Raw genomic sequence first — 22,314 nt, 5'->3', positions numbered from 1 at the left:
CCTTGTTGGAATTAATTAGCCCTGAGGAAGGATGGTCATCTTGGTCCTAACAATATGTCTCGGGTGATAGCAGTTTCCTAGAAAGCTCAAAAGTAAGATCACAACTATACTTCCGATCTGAACTGGTTTCTTAGTTAGCAGTAACTTTTTATATTCTGATTTATGGAGAATTTCTAAAGACTTGAGTTTTGGTTGGAAGAAACAACTATCAATTACTACTTGGTGAACGCCTGTCTTCTCTTGGAGCAAATCTACTTCTGTAAGTGCACTTTTCTCTGACATCGTATGATGAATGGCATTCACTCTGCTTTCCCAGCCCAGAGAGAGTCAGCATTGGCCCCCAGGGGGCACACGCAGGGTCCCTGCAGCGAGAGAGGCCAAGAGAAAGCAGGTGGATGTTCAGGTAAGAGACCTGGAGGACACGAGAGCTCATGAGCATGGCTTCCCCAAGATCTGGCTTTGTAGAAGAAAAGCAACTCTGTGATGAAATGAGATCATCATGAGAAAGAGGATTTCTTCAACCCCCTAGTCCTGAGTCCTTGGTCGAGTGATAACCCCTCTGAATCTCCAAATTATTGGCCTCGGAGAGGCATCTACAATCGTCCAGCGGAACTGCCATTCACGAGAGTAAATGACGTAACCCCTTCGGTCTCACAGCACCGCCTGGTTCAGTGTCGGTGCTCAGTAGATGTTACCCTCATCTCTGCCCAGCGATGTTCACTCCAGATATCTAGGGCTCCTTTTGTCTCCTGGGAAGATGGTACTGGATAGGCATTTGTTTTTAGAAAGTCACATACAAGCACAGGACCTTCTGGCCACAGTGGAGGCATAGGTAGATATGCTTTGCTTCCTTGTACAACCAAAACAAGCATAACAACCAATTTAAAAACAAAAACAAACAAAAAAAACCAACCAGAACTGCCAGAAAAATTGAACTGTATGGATATCTGGCAACCAAGGAGTTAAAGAAGAAATATTCGTCCAGACTGGTAGGAGGGACAGAGACCTAAAACTGGGGCAGCAAGGACTGGACTGGTGAGGCAGCAGTTGGAGGACTGGGCTATCCCGCATTCCTGTGCAGATAAGCTGGGAGGAACAACTGGGGAGCGAGACAGACTGCAAACTCAGGGTTTCATCATAGGGAAATAAAGCCTCAAAACCTCTGGCTGTAAAAACCTGTGAGGGTTGTGACAGCAAGAGAAACTCCCAGTCTCACAGGAGAGTCCGTTGGAGAGATCCCCGGATCCTAGAACGTACACAAACCCACCTGCCTGGGAATCAGCACCTGAAAGGGCACAATCCACGTGTGGGGAGCAAGGGAAGTGACTGAGAGTGAGGCAAGAGCTGAGCAAGTGATGCTGTTTGCTCTCTGACCTGTCCCCCCGCAGACAGTGCCACAGTGCAGCAAAGTGGTGCACTGAATACTTAAGGCTCCACCCCTTACAACATAACAGGTGTGCTGAGACAAAAAAAAAAAAAAAATATGGCCCAAACGAAAGAACAGATCAAAACTCCAGAGAAAGAACTAAGTGATGAGAAGATAGCCAACCTATCAGATGCAAGTTCAAAACACTGGTAATCAGGATGCTCACAGAAATGACTGAGTATAGCCACAAAATAAAGGAAGAAGTAAAGGCTATGCAAAGTGAAATAAAGAAAAATATACAGGGGGCCAACAGTGAAGGGAAGGAAACCAGGACTCAAATCAATGATCTGTAACAGAAGGAAGCAATAAACATTCAACTGGAATAGAATGAAGAAATAAGAATTCAAAAAATGAAGAAAGGCTTAGAACCTCTGGGACAACTTAAATGTTCTAACATATGAATCATAGCGATGCCAGAAGGAGAAGAGGAAGAACAAGAGATTGAAAACTTATCTGAAAAAATAATGAAAGAAAACTTCTTCAATCTGGCAAGGAACTAGACATGCAAGTTCAGGAAGCTCAGAGAGTCACAAAGAAGTTGACCCAAGGAGGAACACACCAAGACACATTGTAATTAAATTACCCAAAATTAAAAATTAGGAAAGAATCTCGAAAGCAGCAGGAGAAAAGGAGATAGTTACCTACAAAGAAGTTCCCATCAGACCATCAGCTGATTTCTCAAAAGAGACCTTACAGGCAAGAAGAGGCTGAAAAGAAATATTCCAAGTCGTGAAAGGCAGGTACCTACATCTAAGATTACTCTATCCAGCAAAGCTTTCATTTAGAATGGAAGGGCAGATAAAGTACTTCCCAGATAAGGTCAAGTTAAAGGAGGTCTTCATCACCAAGCCATTGTCACAGGAAATGTTAAAGGGACTTACCTAAGAAAATCAATTTACTATGAACAATAAAATGACAACAAACTCACATCGATCAACAACTGAACCTAAAAACAAAAACAAAGACAAAAACTAAGCAAACAACTAGAACAGGAACAGAATCAGAAATGGAGATCACGTGGAGGGTTATCAGTGGGAGGGGGAGAGGGATGAATGGGGGAAAAGGTACAGGGAATAAGAAACATAAATGGTAGGTACAAAATAGACAGGAAGAGGTTAGGAATAGTACAGGAAATGGAGAAGCCAAAGAATTTATATGTACAACCCCTGGACATGAACTGGGGGGGATACTAGAGGAAGCGGGGTGCGGAAGAGAAGGTGGTAAAGGGGAGAAAAAATGGGACAACTGTAATAGCATAATCAATAAAGTATACTTAAAAAAGAGTCACATAAATGCAGATGTCTGCAAAGGAGATCTTAGTGACATTTAAAAATCATTTTGTTTCATTTGGGGGATCCACGTGTTGAGTTTCCTCTGTGCGTAGATGAGACATCATAGGTATTTGCTACTGAGCGCACTTAGTAACATGTGGGTGTCACTGACTTACATGTGGGTGCTCCATATATGAGCTAAAAAGCCAAATGTGTGTGGATAGGTTAATAGGCATTTTATTTCCAGTAATTCAAGTAGAAACCATTTAAGCAACCGAGATCAGGAAAATAGTTTAGAAAATCATATTATATAAAATATTTTTAAATGTTCATTCATGTGTTTTTTAATGTACAGATTTTTATTGTGTTTTTTCCATTTTAAAATGTTCATCCACTACCATTTACTCATGAAGTCCATATAGGAAAATTATAAATGAAATTATATACATGAAATACTCTTATGAGAATGAAGCAGTCTGTAACAATTACATAGTTTATGTAGGCACATTACAGTATAATTATATAGGTGAGGCACACAGGCAGATGGACCAAAAGAGAAAATGTAAAATCCGAAACAGAAAATGTCATAATCTGATGAAATTAAATGGTGCTTTTTTTCTAAGTTCTCTTTATTATTGCTACATATTTTAAATTAAAATTGCATAGTTGATTGGACCCTATTTTCAGAAAACTGATTTTGCATTTTAAAATGCTTTATGTATGATCTTCACTTTTAACTTAAAGAAATCGTGACTGGTTTCATTTCAAATGAGCCCTTCCATGCCCCTACCCAGCAGAGCGATTCGATCCTCATGCCTGGATCTCGTCATTCGCTCCTTCAGCTTCTCCTCGCTGGACGTCAGGCCCTGTTCTCTGTGTGTGAACACCTCAGCACCTCGTCCTCAGAGGGTGCGTGATCCAGAGGCAGACGGGTCCAAATGAAATATAAGTATGAATTCTGAGAGTGGTCAGTACAGTGAAGACAAAGCAGGATGGGACTGGGAGGAATCTGTTCGAAGCGAAGACCCTAGAAAACGGATAAGCTTATGTACAAAACGTGGTGTGAAGGTGACACCTTATTTCCCAGGACCGGCCTCTCTGGCTGCAGTCCGTTGGGCAGCTTTGAATGATTTCGTTTTAGTCCTATCCTGTGATTTTTCTTATTTAAAAGAACCTCCTTAGGCCCGGTGGATGGAAAGTCAAATTCAGAAGGAGCACTTAACTGACTGGTTCTTATGTTGTTCTCTTGTAGTTTTCGGTGAGGACCTTCACTCCAGCCTCTACTTTGTCAATGCATCTTTGCAAGAGGTAGTGTTCGCGAGCACCACGGGGACCTCGGTGCCCTGCCCGGCTGCAGGCATCCCTCCTGTGTCTCTCAGATGGTACCTAGCGACGGGCGAGGAGATCTACGATGTTCCTGGGATCCGCCACGTCCACCCCAACGGCACTCTCCAAATTTTCCCCTTCCCTCCTTCAAGCTTTAGTACCTTAATCCATGATAATATTTATTATTGCACAGCTGAAAATCCTTCAGGGAAAATTAGAAGTCAGGATGTCCACATCAAGGCTGGTGAGTACAAGTCCTCAGGCTTTATTCCTTTGGTGCCTGCTTGGGTGGGGGGCGGTGACAAACATTAAAGCGCCATCAGCTGGGGCTCAGTAAAACCCTTCATCAGTTCCTTCTGACACTGATCAGTTCCTTCCTTCTGACTCTGCCAGTGTCTCCTTAGCATCTCTCGACTGGATCTCAGAGTACTGGGCACTGTTGGAAAAAGAGTATGGAAATTACTGCTTCTCATTCTCAGCGAAACAAATGAGGAAATGCTTGTAAATTTAATCACCTTTTGCTTGTTTGTTTCTGAGGTGTCCCTATTTTCAGTCCACATGTTTGCCATCTGAAGGACATGCCAAAAACTGTTCAGTGCATTCGTAAACCCCCTACAGCTCTGCTCCTGTAAATCACCAAACACTGGGAAATTGGGGGAAGTCCTTCTGCAAAACCAACATTAAGTGTGCGATACAATGCCTGGGTGATTTTGAATGTATTCACTCAGCAAATATTTTCTCAAGCTTCTGTTATAGTTCTGGCACTCTGCCCAGAGTGGGAAATATGAGGTCTGTCCAGAAGGTATGCAGCCATGTATTATGAAACACAGAGACATTTATTGAGGAAGATACAAGAAACATTGCATGGGACAATGATGCCTCAGTTCCCTTCAAAGTGGGCACCTGGGGACCTCACACAGTTCTCCCAATGGCAATCAGCTGCCCCATCATATTTTCCTGGATCTCGCTGACGGTCTGAAATCTCTTCCCTTTCAAAGGTGATTTTAGTTTTGGCAAAAATCAGAAGTCACAGGGTGCCAAATCTGGGCTGTAGAAGGGCTGACTCACCTGGGTGGCTTGATGTTTTGACAAAAGACACTGCACGAGATGTGATGTGTGAGTGGGCGCATTGTCATGATGAAGCTGCCAATCACCGGTCACCCTAACCACAGCCTTCTGAATCATCTGAATGGTTTCTGCAGAGGAATGTTCAAGCTTAACGAAAAATTTGATGTAGATTTGTTGCTCTACTTGCTTGGTCATTTTGAAAGTGCAGTCCACACAGTGCACATACTCAGTCAATGGGTGGCTACTGCCCCCACTGACTAGTACAGTGAAGTTGTCACTGTTCACCCATGTGCATCCCAGTCCATTCTACTTGTTATGTTAATAACAGCTGGAATTTTTCCATACAGACCTCATATATGGGAAAATGAAATGGTCCCCACCCTTGTGGAACTCACATCCTAATGGAGGAGTCAGACATAAACAAAGAGAGAAGGTTGGGTCACAATTTATAATGGGAAGTTGGCCTCTGTTCTAGGCATTCTGATATTTGTGAGGATACTGAAAAATTCAGGAGAGGAAAAAGAATCCCAAACAGAAACACTATCAGCTGAGAACCAAGGAAAATCCTGCCACTGGTTCAGTCTGAGACTGCCAATGGCTTCTCTGAGATGTCGGAGCACTTCTGGACTGGATTTCAGAGTGTCTCACATCATGGGAATGAAACTTAGAACTAGCGATAAGTTGGTGAGGTCCAAACTGTATCCCAGATTTGCATTTTGACTAATTGGTACTCAAACTTCCAGTGTGTAAAACCCAGTGTGTTTGCTTTCTTTCCCCCTCTTTGTGCCTTTCCTCCCCACACTCTGTCCCAGAGGTGGGCAGTGGAGAGAGTGGGGAGACAGAGAGGAGAGAAGGCTAAGGCTTAAGCTGGAATGAAACCTTAGCATCGATGGGTGTTGGAAGTGAAGCTGACTCATATTCTTGCATTCTTTGTGAAATAGGAAAGGCACTGTTAACATTTTGGACTGTATCACATGTTGCTGGAATGTTGTCAATGAATGAACCTTGGGTTGGTTTGTTCCTCTTAACATCATAATGAATTAAAAAAAAAAACTGTCATCACTACAAGCCAACCTGGGAACATAGCCGCTGATTCACAGACATCGAAAGTTGTGTATCTCGGACAAACTGTGTCCTTCTAAAGACTTAACAAAACCCTGACAAACAAGCACACAGCTGGACTCTGGTCAGCAAACAGTGTTTTAATTTTTTTTAAAAAAAGCCTGACCTTTCAAATGTTGGTAGACTGACTTACCATGATGGCGGGACAATGAGAACGTGACTTCGATTGTCGTCTTCTGCACTGGGTGCCGGGGGCGGCGGGGGGGGGGGCTTTGTTATCGGTTCTGGAGNGGGGGGGGGGGGGGGGGGGGCTTTGTTATCGTTTCTGGAGCAGGTGCGGGGGTGCGACTTGAAGGCGTCAGGACCTGTGCGAAACACGAAACGTTTCAGAGTGCCTGCATGCGATCTCTTTGATGTGAGTGATCAAACATTAGCCTGTGACTCATTCCGCCAGCAAGTCCTTTTCCCAACTGCATTTTGATCTCCATGACGTACTCAGGAGTTCTAAGACTTGCACAGAAATGCACTTAAGAAAAGAAGAAAAAGATTGGTTTTAATCAAGAGGTATGAAAAACGGATACCCCAAATAACTAAAATCAAGCAAGTGAAATTTGTGTGTGGACCTCTAACCCTGATGACAGAAGAATGAGGTGAAACACCTGTTACCTAGCAGGCTGCAGATTCCTTTTAATGTGTCATAAAAGACACATTTATGGACTACAAAGTGCCACTTGCAGAAAAACCTGGAACTTCAAACGGCTGTGCTTGGATGTGTTAACCGGCTATTTCTGCCTCGAGTTTCCTGTCAGACAAAGGCACCGAACGCTTGCCCCTGGTTTAACTGCTCTTTCCGGAAGCCGTCATAGAGCGGATTGTTCTTGCACGGCCGTGGACGCTTCGGAGGTGGAAATGCCATCGTCTGGTCTGGAGCCTGTGCCGCCTTCCGCGTGCCGCTGTCCTGGCTGCTGGGGTGTGGGTATCCCCACACCTGGTGCCCCGCTGGGTGTGAGCCCGGCAGACACATGGCGACTGTGTGGTTCAGACCGACCGGATGGACAGTCATGTTGCCCCAGTGAAACTTCTTTTCTCATTTAATTTCACTTCCTATTATGAGCACACTAAGGTGGCAGTAATTCTTTAGATTGTTTACTGGACGCTGGAAAACTTGGTTTCCCCACTTCTCTGCGGTTCCTGATGCAGAGCTGGGTGGCTGGGCCGCTGCGGCTGAACGAGCTCGGACTCACAGGGCATCGCCGGTGTTTCAGACATCCTAAATGTCTGAAGTCCCTTTCGACTGGTTTAGCGACTTTGCTGGAATAATCCATTGGGTAAAATGGCCTCAGGGTCTGTCCTGTGGCAGCACAGAAAATTCCTATTCACTCTTTAAAATTAAAATTTAAAAAAATCCTCACCTTTGGCATATGTTTATTGATTTCGGAGGAAGAGGAAGAGGGGTGGAGGGGAGAAAGAGAGAGAGAAACATCAATGTGAGAAACATCTGCCAGTTACCTCCAGTATGTACCCCAATTGGGGATTGAACTTTCGGGTGCCCTGACTGGGAATCAAACCCCTAACCATTTGTGCATGGGGTGATGCTCCAACTAACTGAGCCTTACCAATCAGGGTGAAAATTCTTATTAATAGTTTTCAGCAAGTTGACTGAGGTCTGCCTGTCAGTGACAGAATAAAGGGCCATCCATCCTGTCTCATTCGTTAACCACAATCTCAGTTTCCCTAGCATATAAAATACCGTCTTGCTCTGTCTGTCCTAAGGACCAGAATGCAGATGGGCCACTGGAAGTGGCACTATCCCTTGGCCATGCTGTATTTACTGCTTGGCAAAGGGGCAAGTCAATAAAACTTCTAGTGGTGTCTTTCCCTTTGTAAACTGCGGTTAAATAACCTTGGACTGGGATGGCTGGTGACGGCCAAGACGGGGGAGCAAGGGCTGAATTCGCCCTTTTATCTGAGACAGCCCCAACCACAAACAGAGAAAGTGTATGGCGCTCCAGTCTTCAGGGCTGGTCACCCTGTGGTGAAGGCAGGTGACCCCTGAGCAGCTGCACGAAGCAGCCGCGTCCTGTAAGTGCCCCGATTGCTGCCCGAAGAGAAGGAGGACACAGAACCCTGCACTCGGACCTTTGCAGCAGCTTTAGTCACAGTCGCCCCAAAGCGGGAGCAACAGAGACGTCCCTCATATGTGAGTGGATAAGGACAAAGACTCTGTCCTTGGCTAAAGTTTCCTTGGGTTCCTCTGAGCCCTTTTCTCAGCTGATCCTTGATCTTGACCTTGACTTTCTATGTCTCTTTTCCCTGGGCCTAGTTCTACCAAGAGTCCTGAGGAGTCATCTTCACCTCTGATATCTGATATGGGGTCACTCTTAACGTGATCAAGTCCCGCATCTCACCTGCGATGTCTGAGTCTCTAGTCCGCCTTTAACAAGAATCCCCCACCCTTAATGTCTCCTCTTTGGAATTTTCCATCTACCGACCCTCTTGTGGGCCCTCTATGTAAATGTTCGCTTGTTCTGGCTGTGTTCAGAGTTGAGTACAATTCATCTCCCTATTGAAAGAGTCATAACTCCTATTGCAAAGTTTTGAACAAAGTGTAAGAATATTTTTAACAACAAACTATGGTATTCTATGGTATACAATAGAATATTATTCACTGATAGAAAGGAATAAACTATCAAGCCATGAAAAGACAGACAGGGACTTGAAGTGCCTGTCACTAAGTAAAAGAAGCCCAGCTGTAAAGACAGCCTACTGTGTGAGTCCTACTATGAGACATCCTGGACAAGGCAAAACCATGGCAACAACAGTGAAAGGTCAGGGGTTGCCGAGCGTGGTGGGGGAGGGAGGGGTGAATGGGTGGAGTGCAGGACATTTTTAGGGCAGTGAGACTGTCTTGGATGAGGCCTTAGTGAGGAATCCGTGGCATCGTTAATAGAACTAACAGAGTGAACCTTACTATAAACATGGACTTTAGTTGGTAAAAATGTATCAGTATTAGTTTGATAATTATAAAAAATGTATTGCACTCATTCAGATGCTAAGAATGAGAAACTGTAGGTGGTAGTGAGGGACAGTGTATGGATACTTTCTATATGCTCTGAAACTTTCTGTAAACCAGAAACTGATCTAAAAAAAACTTGATTCCCAAAACTACTTCAAATAGCTTAATATACAAATAGAATCCTCAAAGGAATGGATGATAAAACTAAAAAGTAGTTGAACTATTTGCCAAAATGTTCCAAATTGGATAAAAACTATAAATCCACAAATCCAAGGACCCAAGGAGACCCAAGCACAAACGAGATGACGAAACACACGCCGAGACACATCATTGTAATGAAGCAGCTCAGGGACCAAGACAAAGAGAAAACGTTAAAAATGGCCAGGGGAAAAGGGCAGGTAACACACGGAGGCACAACAGTGAAGATGACACCAGGTTGCATCAGAATCACTGCGGGCCCCGGGGAAGCGGCGTCTCTGAAACGCTGAAAGGACGGTCTTCTGTGATCCCAAAGTCTGCGTGCAGTGTGCCCTTCAGAAATAAAGGTGAGACACCAGCTTCTTGTACACGCAGAAGCTGAAAGTTCATCAGCCTGACTTGCGCTGCTAGAAATCTTTTTAAAGATGTCCTGCAATCTGAAGAAAAAGGACACCTGATGGCATCTACTCAGAGGGGAGAAGAATAATGAACAAAGTCAGGACATGGACAAACAAATTGTATTTTTGTTTCAAATCCTCTAAAAGATGACCAACTGTTTAAACAAAGTAATAACAGTGCCTTGTGGGGATTGTAGTGACGTGCAGATAAGACGGATGACGACAGTTACCTAAGGCCTGGAGGAAGACGTACGAGTACAAGGTTGGAGAGCTCTCCTATTTTGTGGGGAGTTGTATGGCGTCGTCTGAGTGTCAGTGGTCATGATTACAGGCGTGTGTGCTGGAAAAGCCAAAGCAACCACTGGAGTGACCAAATGGAGAGCTAACAAGGCAACAAAGTAGAAATGATGGACTCATTCAAAAAATCCCAGACAAAGAAGAAAACAGAGAAAAAAGGAAGCAGAGAGCAAGGTGGCGTTGTTTACCTGCCTCTCAACACATTTCCCTTCGAAATGACTATCTTTGTTGGCAGGTTCGTTTTCTTGAAGTTAATTTCATACTAGTTTTCTTGACACACATCTTTCAATAAACGATGAAAATTGGAAGAGCACTAATTAGTCGATAAAACGCTGTCTTTATGGATTTCCTTAGAAAGTCAAAGGTTTGTGAAATCCAGACCATCCTCAGAGATCTTCCTGTCCCAACACCTTCATCTCCAATGGGAGAAGAATGAGGCCCAGAGGGGCCCAGAGCCCTCAGATTTCACAGAGCTGCAGGGGCCTGCAACTGCAGTTAGACACGTGGGTGTCTCCTTCTCCTGGGGACAGAGGTCTTCCCCTCAGTGGAGATGGCGTGGATCCCTGTAACTGTCCCTCAGCCTGTTGTGAGTGGTTTATCTATAATAACTGAGTTGTGATAGTCCCCCTGTGACAGACCTGTTTTCATCAAAATCGCTAGTATATCGATGGCAGAAGACTTGCCCCCTGGGTAAGTGGGGCTTGGATTTGAACCCAGACAGTTGGGATGAGAGGGCGGGCAGTGAACCCCAGCACTACCCTGCCGTTAGCCCAGACCCCTCGTTCAGGGAAGCCCCCTCGAGCACTTGCAGCGATGCTCCTGTGGCTCGGGGTTTGGGCAGCTCCCTCGTCAGCCTGCTTCCCTCAAGTGGTGGGAAGCAGGATACTTGTTTCCCAAACTTCTTTGCAACTGTCATAAAAATGTCACTTATGAAGGTATTTTAATTTTACAGTTTTCCAGGATTTCCAGGAGAGGCTGCCTGTCTTGAATTTTTACATTTCTTTTCTTCATAGTCTGAAATGTTTTTCCTGGTCCTCAGAGGACATGGAGGGCGGTTTTCTATCACCCTAACTGCTATTAGATGCTGTTTCCTACAACCAACTGCACTGGGGGGGTGTGAGCTCTGTTTAGATGTCCTCTTTCCCTTTAGTACCAGTGTAGCTTATTGTTAATGAAGTGAAAATCCTAAATTCATGAGATGTAGATTGCTGAACATTGTTTTCAGTTAATCGCTTTGGTGTAACTCATCCCATACGTAAGGTACCGTGTAGGTATTTGAATGAGATGCTTGCAGGGCGAGGCCATGTGTGTGTGTGTGACCCTCGGTCCTCTTCCTGTCTTCCAGTTTTACGGGAGCCCTATACAGTCCGTGTGGAGGACCAGAAAACCATGAGAGGCAATGTCGCGGTCTTCAAGTGCATTATCCCCTCCTCCGTGGAGGCGTACATCGCCGTCGTCTCATGGGAGAAAGACACTGTTTCACTCATCTCAGGTAGGCTCTGCACCTCCAGGGCGAAGCGCACCTGGCTCGCAGGTCTCGGACACCACCTCGGCTCTCTGTTCTATGTGTGTGACATAGTGAAGTACTAGTACACTTAAGGTCGATGCTCGTCAGTGTTTTATATTGATTTACGTGGCTCGACTCCGATCTTCTTCAGGGAATGGACTGATGGATAGAAATGAGTTATTTGTGTTTGGCTTCTCTAAGGAAGTTGTGGTTTTCTTTTTGCTGCTAGAAATAGGGGAGTAGGATGGTTGTGTCTGTTAGAGATCTCAGTGGTACGTTTAGGGTTCGTAGTCTGTAACTGAACTTGGGAAAATGGAAGCCCCAATTTCATGCTGTGCAGATCCTTTTGAAGGCCTTTGTGGTGTCTCTGACCTTGTTTATGAAGATTCTATTTGGATATCAGTTCAGCACTGAAATGTATATATTTGTACATAAGTGATGTCTTGGCTTATTTGCGGTATCCACAAATGACAACAGGAAGCTTCTAAGGAGGTGTGGTCCTTCTTGGACGGTGGTTTTGAGTTGGGCTCTTGCTCCCTACTGCTCACCCGGAGAGGCCTCGAGGGTCCAGGGCTCAGTCTGCCTGCTGTTCACATCGTTGGGTGGTGGCTGTGGGCGGCCTCCGGGGAGCAGAGCTGTGTTGGGCATTGAATGCAGTCTGACAAATTGTAAACGAGTACTTTTCTTTACACGATATGTATGTGTATGTAAGTTTGTGCGTGCACACATTTTCACGTAGTTCTTGAATGCCATCAACATTTTGTCAATGTATAGAGATAAGAAATTGGAACTAAACTCTCGTGGTGACATGGCTTTTTCATTTCTTGGAATATTGATTTGCTAGACAATCTAGGTTACTGTAAAAGAACAATGAAAAAATCATTAAACCATTAAAAAGTCCAAATCAAAAATTAAATATTTGGTCTTTCAACTGTATCACAGTAAACTAGGATGTAATAGGTGTTTTCAGCTTTTCTCAATGTCATCTTTACAGTGAATTTGAAATATTTCACACTCTACCAAATACATTTCTACCTGTTGTGTTGATTCATCATCATATTTATTAGAGTATTGACAAAATACTACACTGAAGAACTGAGAGTTATTGCAATAATCAGAGTGGATACTCACGTGTATACTTCTATTTGTTAATTTTGATTATTAATGGTCTTACTTGCTTCTCTTTGGAAGTCATTTTAGTTTCTTTTTTTTTTTTAAAGATTTTATTTATTTATTTATCTTTAGAGGGGAAGGAGAGAGGGAGAGAAACATCAATGTATGGTTGCCTTTTGTGTGTCCCCTGAACCGGCATGCAACCCAGGCATGTGCCCTGACTGGGAATCGAACTGTGATCGTCTGGTTCGCAGGCCCGCGCTCAATCCACTGAGCTACGCCAGCCAGGGCTCATTTTAGTTTCTTGATGGCAGATGGAGAGATTTGATCGTAAGAAGTTCATCTGGCTGAGTCCAGATCTTGTTGGTCCAGGGAAGGGGAGAATTGGGGGCAGAATCTGCCATCTTCCACACTCAGGCATCTGGGGTGATGGGGACCCTGAATGTGACAGGGAGGCTCAAAGGAGAGGACAGGCTGAGACCTCCCTCTGCCAGGCCTCAGGGCTGAGTGGTCTGGGAGGCACTGGGATTCTTTTTCTTTTTTTCTTTGAGGATTTACATGGTCCAGTTTCATAATTTATGATAGAGCAGCAGGAATCAAGACCATGTGACATCGGCGTCGAGATGAGCATGCAGACTTGTGGAACTGAGTGGAAAATCTGGAAGTAAATTAATACATGCACAGTCAATTGACTTTTTTATAATGTATCATTCACACACAATGTTATATTCAGTCTAGGTATAAAATGAGTTGACTCAGCATTTACTTACATTACAGTGTGATCACCATGAAAGAAAAGTCTAGAAACAATCTGCCACTGGACCAAGTTACTGTGGTATCAGGACCGCATCACCTGCGTGGCAGGTCCAGGCCGTGACTACTTACTTTCTGACCAGAGGTGGTACCTCTCAAGTCCCCTCCCGTTCTCCCCCTTCTCACCACCACCCCTCACTTCGGCGACCATCAGCTTGATCTCTGTCCGTCTGAGTCCGTTTTGTTTGGTTTTCAGATTCCATATATAAGTGAAAGTGTACAGTGTTTGTCTTTCTCTGTCTGATTTCTTTTTTTAAATTTAATTCTTGTTCAAGTATAGTTTTCTGTCTTATATTCCCAGCCCTGCCCCACTCCCCGCCCTAGTGCTTTCTTTTACTTAGCACAAAACTCTCTAGATCTATCCACGTTGTTGCAAATGCCAAGGTTTTATTTTATTTATTTATTTTTTCACAGCTGAGTAGTATTCAGTTGTATATATGCACCACATCTTTGTCCAGTCACCTGTGGATCGCTTCTGTGCCTTGGCTATTGCAGATAATGCTGCAGTGAACATGGGGGTGCATGCGTCTGTTTGCATCGGCGTTTCTGTTTTCTCTGTGTGAATTCCCAGAGTGGAATTGCTGGGTCTGACCACAGGGCATGACCCGGAACAACTCAGAGGCCCCAGGAACCGAGGGGCTTTTCTGGCGTTAGCCATGAGCTCCAGGAGCGACATCGCAGATGCCGGGTGCTCAGCAGATGGTCTGTGAAAGGTTGTTGTGTCTCTGATTTGTGACTCAGCTGAGAGGCCCAGGGACTCCTTGTTGAATTAGTTTAGATTTAGCCACTGGCAGTGACTGTCACCCATTTCTCTCTTCCTGGGATTCCGGGACGTCCCAGCCTCCTGTGAGTCTGGCTGGGACACTTCCTGTAGTTCTCGGGGCCTGGAAGACAGTCATGAACTCAGTCAGCTACACAAGTGAGCTGGTGTAAGTATTCTAAAGCAGGAAGTGGGGAGTCGGACAGAGTGCCGGTGCTGGTGGCTGCTCTAAGAAAATTGGGAGTTCATGGTCATCCTGAGAGGGCAAGAAGCTGCCTGCAGAGGGTGAGGCCTGCCTGCCGCAGTGGCGGTTGCTTCCACCCCTCAGCTTCCCCGCTCCAGAGCACCCTCATGGGAGCCAGAGCAGAACGGCCTGCTTTTCCTAGCTGAGCGTTGGGTTTATGCAAATATTCCAGGCCAGGGTTCTTTGGAAATCTTGGCTAAGGTAAGTGGGTGTCGTCTAGGAATTCCCTTTTAATAAAAAAAAATTAAAACGGTGGTGTGTTCCTGCACAGAAAACAATGTGGTTTCCATTGGCCCATCCTACTGCTTTTTGCCTTTTGTCATTGATGAGAAAAGTGATGGCTGGGTTATCTTCTCGCAGGGGATAGAAGTGCCCATCGGGGGTCTGGCTGGGTTTCCACGTGAGCTGCAAACCTGTGTTAGCCGTCCCAGAAGCTGCTCTCGTGAGCCGGTTGCACAGTAGGCCAGGCACTGATTTCTTCCCAGGGCAGGTTGGAGATGACCCGACTTTAGACTCAGGAATCAAGTTGTGCCTCTTTGTCACGAGGAGTCAGCAGATCACTGATATTAAGGACATGAATAAATTCATTTATTTTAAACAGCCTTTGGAAAGAATACCCCAGTGGCCTTGCTATGGACTGAATATTCTTGTCCCCTCAAAATTCGTATGTCGTAGTCCTACCAAACCACCCCCACCCCAGTGTGGAGGTGGGGCCTTTGGGAGATGATCAGGATGAGATGAGATCGTGAAGGCAGGGCCCTCATGATGGGACTGGTGTCCTTATAAGGAGAACGCCAGAGCTCTGTCTGCCATGTGAGGACACAGTGAGAAGGATACAGTCTACATCCCAAGAGAGGGCCCTCCCCAGAACCTGACCATGCTGGCGCCCTGGTCTTGAACTTCCATTCTTCCATGTCCAAGGTAGATGTCTTTCATTTAAGCCACCCAATGTATATTTTATTACAGCAGCCTAAGCTGACTAGGACAGGACTATAAGTGGGACTCATATGATTTCCCAGGGGAAGGAGAGGCTTCTAAGAAGGTCTGATGCTACCTTCCCTCTGCTTTGCCATCTACCCGGGCCCTTCACCAGGGCTCCCAGGTTCTGCAAGTTGACCTTCACTCTCAGACTCTGGAATAGTGGGCAATAGGAGGCTTGGAACTACATAGAGGAAAAATACTTCAGGGACAGGCACATACCCTGCCATTGAATGCCCTCAATTTCTGTGATGGATCCTGACTTACTACTGCCTCCCTAGCTAACTAAAATGAAAATGAGTGAGGATGTTTACATGCATTTTTAAAACATCCTTATGACTTCTCTAAGCTAAAAAGGAGAGCCATATAAATATCAGCATAGCAATGCAGCCCAGTAAACATGTGGAGTTTGAATAGCTCTGTGCCTTGGTAGGTTGTGCTGAGATGGACAGACACTAAGACTCCATCCAGGAAAAGAATGGTAACAACAGCTTCACGTATGGGGTTCTCTTTTGGGCTTCATGTAGTGGTCTGGCGTTAATGTCTTCCTGATTAGGGGGGCCAGCAACTAGAGAGCCCAGCATCCTGCATCTGTTTTTGCTGATAAAATGCTGAGACTCTCACTGGGGATTTAGCTACATCACCATCAAAGACACAGCCCAAGGGTAACCGGATTTGGAAAATGGAGAGAGCAAACCTTTTTACTCTTCCTTGGGAATCTGCCCCCCTCTTCAGCACTGGCCCAACTTGCCGTTACAAAATGTTCCACCCGAGCATCTTCATTAGTGATGAGTCAGGGAGGACTTTATCTCTTAGGATCAGTGAGTTCAAGTCCATGGGTAATTATCTTCTTCCTGTGTTTTGGATAAAAGTGAACAATTTCCCACCTACCTTAAAATTCAAAGGCCATCAGCCTAGCATTTCACCTGAGACGTTTGTTGTAGCTCTTGGGTGCTCCCTTTGGGTCTGGTCATGCTAAGTAAGGCAGGGCCTGAGCCTTAAGAAGCATCCCCTACTCCAGGCCCCCATGGAGGGGGCTTCTGCTCTTAGGGAGCCACCAGGGAGGTGACTGTGATGTATGGAGAGTGAGAGCTACCACAGGCACAAGGCCAAGATGCTTCAGGACACACAGCCTCAAATGATTGTTTAGGGAGGGAGGTGGCCCTTTAGGAAAGTCTGTTAGCATTTGAGGATTTGGAAAAAAATACTTTATTGATGCAGTCAACCCAATTAGGCAAGGTTTCTCTTCAGCATGCTCCAGCAGACTTAGAGTAAGAGCAGATTCAATGGAGTCTGCTATCTTTTGGAGGGGAGAGGGGCTCAACTGCTGGGGACAGTGAGCGTTATGCCATGGTGGGTGTGTCAGTATGTGTGTGCTCAGTGACATAGGGCTCTGGGAGTTCATGTCCCCTCTTCCTAAACCACTTATATTTAGGATATTCTTAGGATATATAAATATAAAGATATTCTAAGAATATCTTTAGGATATTCTTATAGTGGTATTCTTAGTCACTGAACATTGTCAAGGCAGCCTGCTACATAGCTGCTCAGGTTTTGTGGCAATAAGACCCCGTTCTGCCCTCAAAGTGCCTATGACTAAAGGGAATGAGATCAACATCAGCATGACTTAAGGAGCAGATTCATAGTCAAGGGGAAGTGCCCTCTCTGATTTAAAAGTACCAAGGAGTTGCAGAATCAAAGAAACATTTTTGTAGTGCTCACTGAAAACAAGTTGGGAGGGCTAAATGGGAACTGTGCAGAATGTTGTCTGTCCGTCCTTCCTTCCTTCCTTCCATTCATCTATCTATCTACCTATCTATCTATCTATTACCTGATCTTCAGCTAATAGGGGTCACCTTTCCAATACTGGAAATTATTCCTACCGTGGAAGGCATGCAGCAGACTAGCATTAGAAAGGAGGAATGATGCGATATTTTCACTGTGCTATTTTTTGAGGAGTGAGGTCACTGAAGAACACAGGGCCAGGCAGAAGTAGGTTTACAGTTGTTCGTACAGAAAAAGACGCACGGGCCATGGTCATTACGTAGCTTTATTAACTCAGCAGACAGCGACGGTGGCACTGCAAACCCACCTTTGCACACCCTGGCGTGTTCCATGTGGAAATGTGGAAGTTGACAGAAAAGGAGGGCCTTGGTCTCTTTTTCTAAAGCCAGTAATTGCTTAAACTTTGCCATTAAGTCCATTGCGCACTGAATTCATTTTTTACATGTTACTCCACTGCATCTGGAAGTAATTAAAAACTGGGCTGTTCATGGCTCTGGAGGAAATTCTGCCTGACACCGAGGATGCAGGTTGTGGTAGATGAGCAGCTGGAGTCGGGTACCCCAGAGATAACTCTGGTGAATTCCTGAAAGATCCAGAGTGAACAGAAAGTCCAGTAAGTGTCAGCCTTTGTAAAGAAGACAGACTCACCTCCTCAAAACTGGAAACTGTGTACTGTGAACAGTAGCCACTCCCAGCCCCAGAATACATTTTGACTTCTGAACTGCTGGAACAAATAGACACATTGCGACAAGCATGTTCGCATAATATTTTTTTGCAGAGAAAGAAAACCATGAAAGTGTGGTTTTCTTTTTAGGTTTGAGAATCTCAGGAGGTGTGTGTGTGTGTGTGTGTGTGCGTGTAAAGTGTCCCTTGACTTCCTACTTCAGATGTGACTGGGAGAACATGACCCCTAAGTGCATCTCCAACACAGATCAGCTGTGTGACCTAAAAAATGTACCTCCTTTTTTTGCTTCCCCTTCCGTATGCAGATAAAAAGTGGTTTCACTGGTCCCCTCCCAACAAAATGACAGGATATTAAAATTCCAAACTGAATATTCCATTTCTCAAGCGCACTGTGGTTCAAGTGATGCTTTTCCATCTTAGATTGACTCTCAGGAGTTTTATTTTCTGTGTGTGCAGAGGTTCAGGGCTCCGTGGGGTGCGTCCCCAGGCCTCGGTGCAGAGTCCTCTGCGTGGCTGGGATTAATTACCAGGACAGGGCACAGAGCAAAATCAGCAAAGGGAAAGCACCTGGCGGGAGAATTCTGGGGGAAACCAATTGCAAGCCTCCAGGAGTTCTCTGCAACACGCAGGAGATACTTCATCCCCCAGCCAGGAGCAGTGACAACGAGTGTGGGTGCTGCGGACCAAAGAAGGCTCCTTGGAGACTCAGGGCCTAAGAATTTGGGGGCTGGTCCTGTAGGCACCCCAACTGGCACGCACATAATTTCCAGCTCCCAGAAGGAAGGCGGGTGTCTGCACACAGCACTGTTTGTGCCCTCGGCCCAATGACCCACTCCCACACTCAGGTTGGTGGAACCCTAGGGCAGCCCCAGCCCCCAGCCCCCAGCTCAGAGTCAGCCTGGCAAGCAGGCCTTTCCCTACAGAACCTTCTGTCTCTAATTCAGTTTCCCCAATGATGGTGGCTCATTTTCTCACTCGTTCAGCTCGCTTTTTGAATATGCCAAGCACCAAATGCTGGAGAAAGAGGTGGATGAGGCACTCTGTGCTCTTAGGGACTTCATCACCTCGTATCCAGGTATTCCCAGCCTTTAGTTAGAGCTCACCCCAAATTGTTTTGAAATCCCCAAACACATCGACCCGGATTCTTTCTTTGCTTCACCTAAATGTAAACCTAGTTCTATGTTTAGCTATGAGAGGTCTTCAGCCTGCTCTCCTCTCCTCCTATGACGTGTGGTTCTTTCTAGGCACAGGAAGCAGATGGCCAGCCAAGTCAAGCAGATATAATTTGGACCCAGGTGTATTTTCTGGTCTCCTGTTCATTTGTGGGTTTTCATAGCAGGATCATTCACAAAACACTATCAGGCAGCAATAACGATAGTACTGTTAATATTATCATAGTCACCAAGCTAACATCAGATATCCTTAATCAAAGTTTGCTTAGGCAGTGTGCCTTTGTATAAGAAAGCTGGATCCAAGATTTATAAGCATACATTTTAACATAAAGATTTGAATATAAAAGTGTGTAAGCATAAAGAATAGGAGGTCGACATGAATCAAGGTCAAGGTCTGAGATGGACTGAATGGGGGTCTCAATGCCGCTCCCTTTGTGCTGGGCTAGGCCAAGGGGAGGAAAGTCACTCACTAGGTGGGTTGGTGGCAGGAGCTCCAGAAAATCACCAAGTAGAGCCCCAGTGACCATCAGCCTTTGGTGGCTTCACTGCTGAGCAGACGGTGAGGGAAACAAAACCTTTAGTAGATGCTAACAAAACCGTTAGCACCTACTTCCTCCAACCTCAGTAGGCGCATCACCCACAGACTCCCGGCCAGGGAGTGGATGCCATGTTATTTTCCCTCCTCCCACCTGGTGAGCGTTGCTGGGGATAGGTCCACAGAGCCTTCATGCTCCTTGGTTTTGACTGGCCCTGCACCCTTTCTCCAGACCTTGGGCTATTTCTGTGGATCCCTATCATGTTGCTGAAAGTGGCTTGGCCAAGCTTCTCCTCAGAGTCTTAAGCTCTCCGCTCCCAGCCCCTTCTGGACCTACTCCCGGTCTTCAAAGATGCTCTTTTTGCAACATGGAGTTCGAAACCAGCTGTCTCAGCTCTCCCTCCTACCTCAGGCACTAGGTTTGTTCCTTTCTCTCACAGGATGACCTGTTCTCCCTCCTTCCAGTCTACTCCCCATCCAGGGCGGTTGTCACGATTCCTGGAGTTTCCCAGGACCCGGTTTCATCAGGTTTCTCCTCCTCTGGCCTCTGCCATCATCTCTTTAGCAATCGTTGTGTTTCTTCTGGCACCAGTGCTTAGGCCCCCCAGTTTGAAAGAAACTTTCCCTTTGCCAAATCTGTACCCTGGTATGTTTTCATTCTTTTTTTTCTGGAACACTTATTAAAATAATAGTTTGTACCCACTATTATTCCCAATCTTTCTTAATTTGGACTATGCCTCTTATATTCTCCTGCAACTTAAATTTTCAAGGTCATTGTGACTTCCTAATGTCAAATCCAAAGGCCGTCTCTTGGTGCAGGTTCTCCGACTTCTCTGCAGAATCCTCACAGCTGACTTCCTTCCGCCCTCCTTTGGTTGACAGTCTACACCGGGTCATCCTGGTTGACTTTCTCCTCTCTGACCATTTATCCACTATCTCTGTCCTTTCCTTTTCTTTCTTCCTCTGAAATGTCAGTAGACCCCAAAACTCTCGTTCTTCGCTCCTTTTCCTGTCAACCTCTACTTTCTTCATTGGTGACGCCATTCCTTTCCCAGGGCTTCATCCATCACTTCTACGGAGCTGATTCTGACTCTGGACCTGACGTTTCTCCTAGACTTGCTTGTTCCCCACTCCCGGCTCCCCTCCTGCCACTTCTAACCAAAAAGGAATTTGCCTTTGCATTACTCTTCTTTTTTATCCTACCTGATGATTTTTACTCTTCTTTTTTAGATGGTAACTATTTCCAAAATATCACGCGAACATACATTAAAATGACAGAAATGTATTCCCTCGCAGTTCTGGAGGCCAGAAGCCCTCGATCAGTGTCTGCGCAGTGCCACACTGTCTCTGAAGGCTTGAGGGGAGAGTTCAGGCCACGCCTCTCTCCTGGCTCCCTGTGGTTCCATCAGTCCTTATTGTTCCTTGACGTGCACATGCACCCCTCCAATCACGGTCTGTACTGTCACATGACCACCTTCCCCCTGTGTGTGTGTCTGTGTCTCTTCTTTCCTTCTAAGGACACCAGTCACATTGGATTGAGGGCTCACCCTACTCCATTATGATCTCATCCTGACTAATCACAACTACAGTGACCCTATTTCCAATTGAGGTCACATTATGGGGTTCTGGGGAGAACATAATTTTGGGAGGACACTGTTCAACCCAGGATATTAACACATCCTTCCGATTCCTTTTTGACCCTCTCTCACACACATTTTACATCTTTCTGTCTCCTTCTTAACATGTGATACAGAGCTGGTAAATGCGTATTAAATGAGATCCTTAAATAAAAATAAGGTTTGAAAGGGAGAAAACAAAAACCTGAAGTCCTTGGCAAGAAGTACGGATACCAGCGTGCTCCCGTGCTGTGGCGCTCATCCTGCCCCACCTGCGTTAGAATGCCAGCTGGCAGCCACCCCGTCAGCCGCCTGTCCCTCAGCTGATGTAGCCCGCCCTGTGTCAGACTGGGCTGGGGGCCAGGATGGGGACAGAATCAAGATGGTCCAGAGCCAAGACACCAGGGAGTGTAGGCAAAGTGCTAGGCTTGCATTTTCAGATCAAGCTATGGGCCAAACGGTGCCCCTAACCGCCAGTGCATTTGGAGCTAAGGCCTTTAGATGGTAATTCAGTTTTAATGAGGTCGTAAGCGTTGGGCTCTCATCTGATAGGAACGTGGCCTTATGAGAAGGGGAAGAGAGACATATGTGCACACAGTGAGAAAGAAAGCGTGATCTCACCAGAAACCGGCACCCTGCTCTTGAACTTCCAGCCTCCAGAACTGTGAGCAAGTAAATGCCCCTTGTTTAAACCACCTAGTGTCCAAGGTCCTGTCTTGCAATTCTCACTCGCTAGTATAGGCTTCTTTTTGTAATGTTTTTTTCCAGTTTCCCAGAGTGCATCAATATAGAAGAGTCAAAAAACCAAACCAAACCAAACCAAAGCCCCAAACTGTCAACTGAATGACATGCAAATTATAACAGCCATAGCTCGGAAGTAGGAACATATTTAAGCCAGAAGACCATCTTTACTGTGGTGTGATCCAAGTCAGACAGAACTGTCTGGATATGACAAATTTAGGGGCATGTCACTGTGGTTTGAGGACAATATATTTAATGTTTTTTAAAACAAGATTGCACAGCTGGAGAAAAATTGAAATAGGTG

The 22,314-nt window shown here is 45.5% G+C and overlaps 1 protein-coding gene across 1 annotated transcript in view; it reads left to right on the top strand.

Moving 5' to 3' along the window:
* The window catches only part of DSCAM (DS cell adhesion molecule), a 537,171-nt gene that overhangs the window by 103,813 nt on the left and 411,044 nt on the right, over nt 1-22,314 (top strand). The window contains exons 2-3 of the mRNA XM_037042990.1: nt 3,950-4,267; nt 11,408-11,554. Of these exons, the coding sequence (XP_036898885.1) occupies nt 3,950-4,267; nt 11,408-11,554 (465 nt within the window). The remainder of the gene's footprint in view (nt 1-3,949; nt 4,268-11,407; nt 11,555-22,314) is intronic.

Source organism: Sturnira hondurensis, unplaced genomic scaffold, assembly GCF_014824575.4.
Source record: "Sturnira hondurensis isolate 20B ecotype Veracruz unplaced genomic scaffold, ASM1482457v3 Scaffold0003874, whole genome shotgun sequence".
NCBI classification, from domain to species: domain Eukaryota; kingdom Metazoa; phylum Chordata; class Mammalia; order Chiroptera; family Phyllostomidae; genus Sturnira; species Sturnira hondurensis.
This window is presented reverse-complemented; position numbering and strand designations above follow the sequence as displayed.